The sequence below is a fragment of the Myotis brandtii genome, unplaced genomic scaffold (assembly GCF_000412655.1).
Source record: "Myotis brandtii unplaced genomic scaffold, ASM41265v1 scaffold463, whole genome shotgun sequence".
NCBI classification, from domain to species: Eukaryota; Metazoa; Chordata; class Mammalia; order Chiroptera; family Vespertilionidae; genus Myotis; species Myotis brandtii.
Genome location: NW_005367694.1, coordinates 618,744 through 619,010, shown reverse-complemented (window position 1 = coordinate 619,010; position 267 = coordinate 618,744). Strand labels below are relative to the sequence as shown.

General features: G+C 70.8%; 1 protein-coding gene across 3 annotated transcripts in view; it reads left to right on the top strand.

The window, feature by feature from the left end:
* Positions 1–110: 110 nt before the first annotated feature.
* Positions 111–267, top strand: part of DIABLO (diablo, IAP-binding mitochondrial protein) — an 11,814-nt gene continuing 11,657 nt past the window's right edge. The window contains exon 1 of one of the 3 annotated variants that reach the window (XM_005875446.2): positions 111–220. In XM_005875446.2, coding sequence (XP_005875508.2) covers positions 171–220 — 50 coding nt within the window. In that variant the 5' untranslated portion in view covers positions 111–170. The remainder of the gene's footprint in view (positions 221–267) is intronic. The other 2 variants (XM_014547063.1, XM_014547062.1) reach the window with 2 other exon arrangements.

Sequence of the window (267 nt, the reverse complement as noted above, 5' to 3'; positions counted from 1 at the left end):
GCCTCTTCCCTAAACCCCGCCCCTTCTCCGCCTACCCAATCACGACGGCTCCCTCGGGCTGGGGCGTGGTCATGGGGCCAGGCCCTCTGGAGTGGAGGCCGCGCCCCGCCCCCCCGCTCACGAAGCTTCGTCACTTCCGGCGTGTGCGTCTGGCGTCCGCGGGCCGTGGGATGGCGGCTCTGAGGAGTTGGCTGTCGCGGAGCGTCTCCTCCTTCTTCAGGTACCGCCGCGGAGTAGGTGTGGCGGGGCGGGACGGGAGACGAAGAG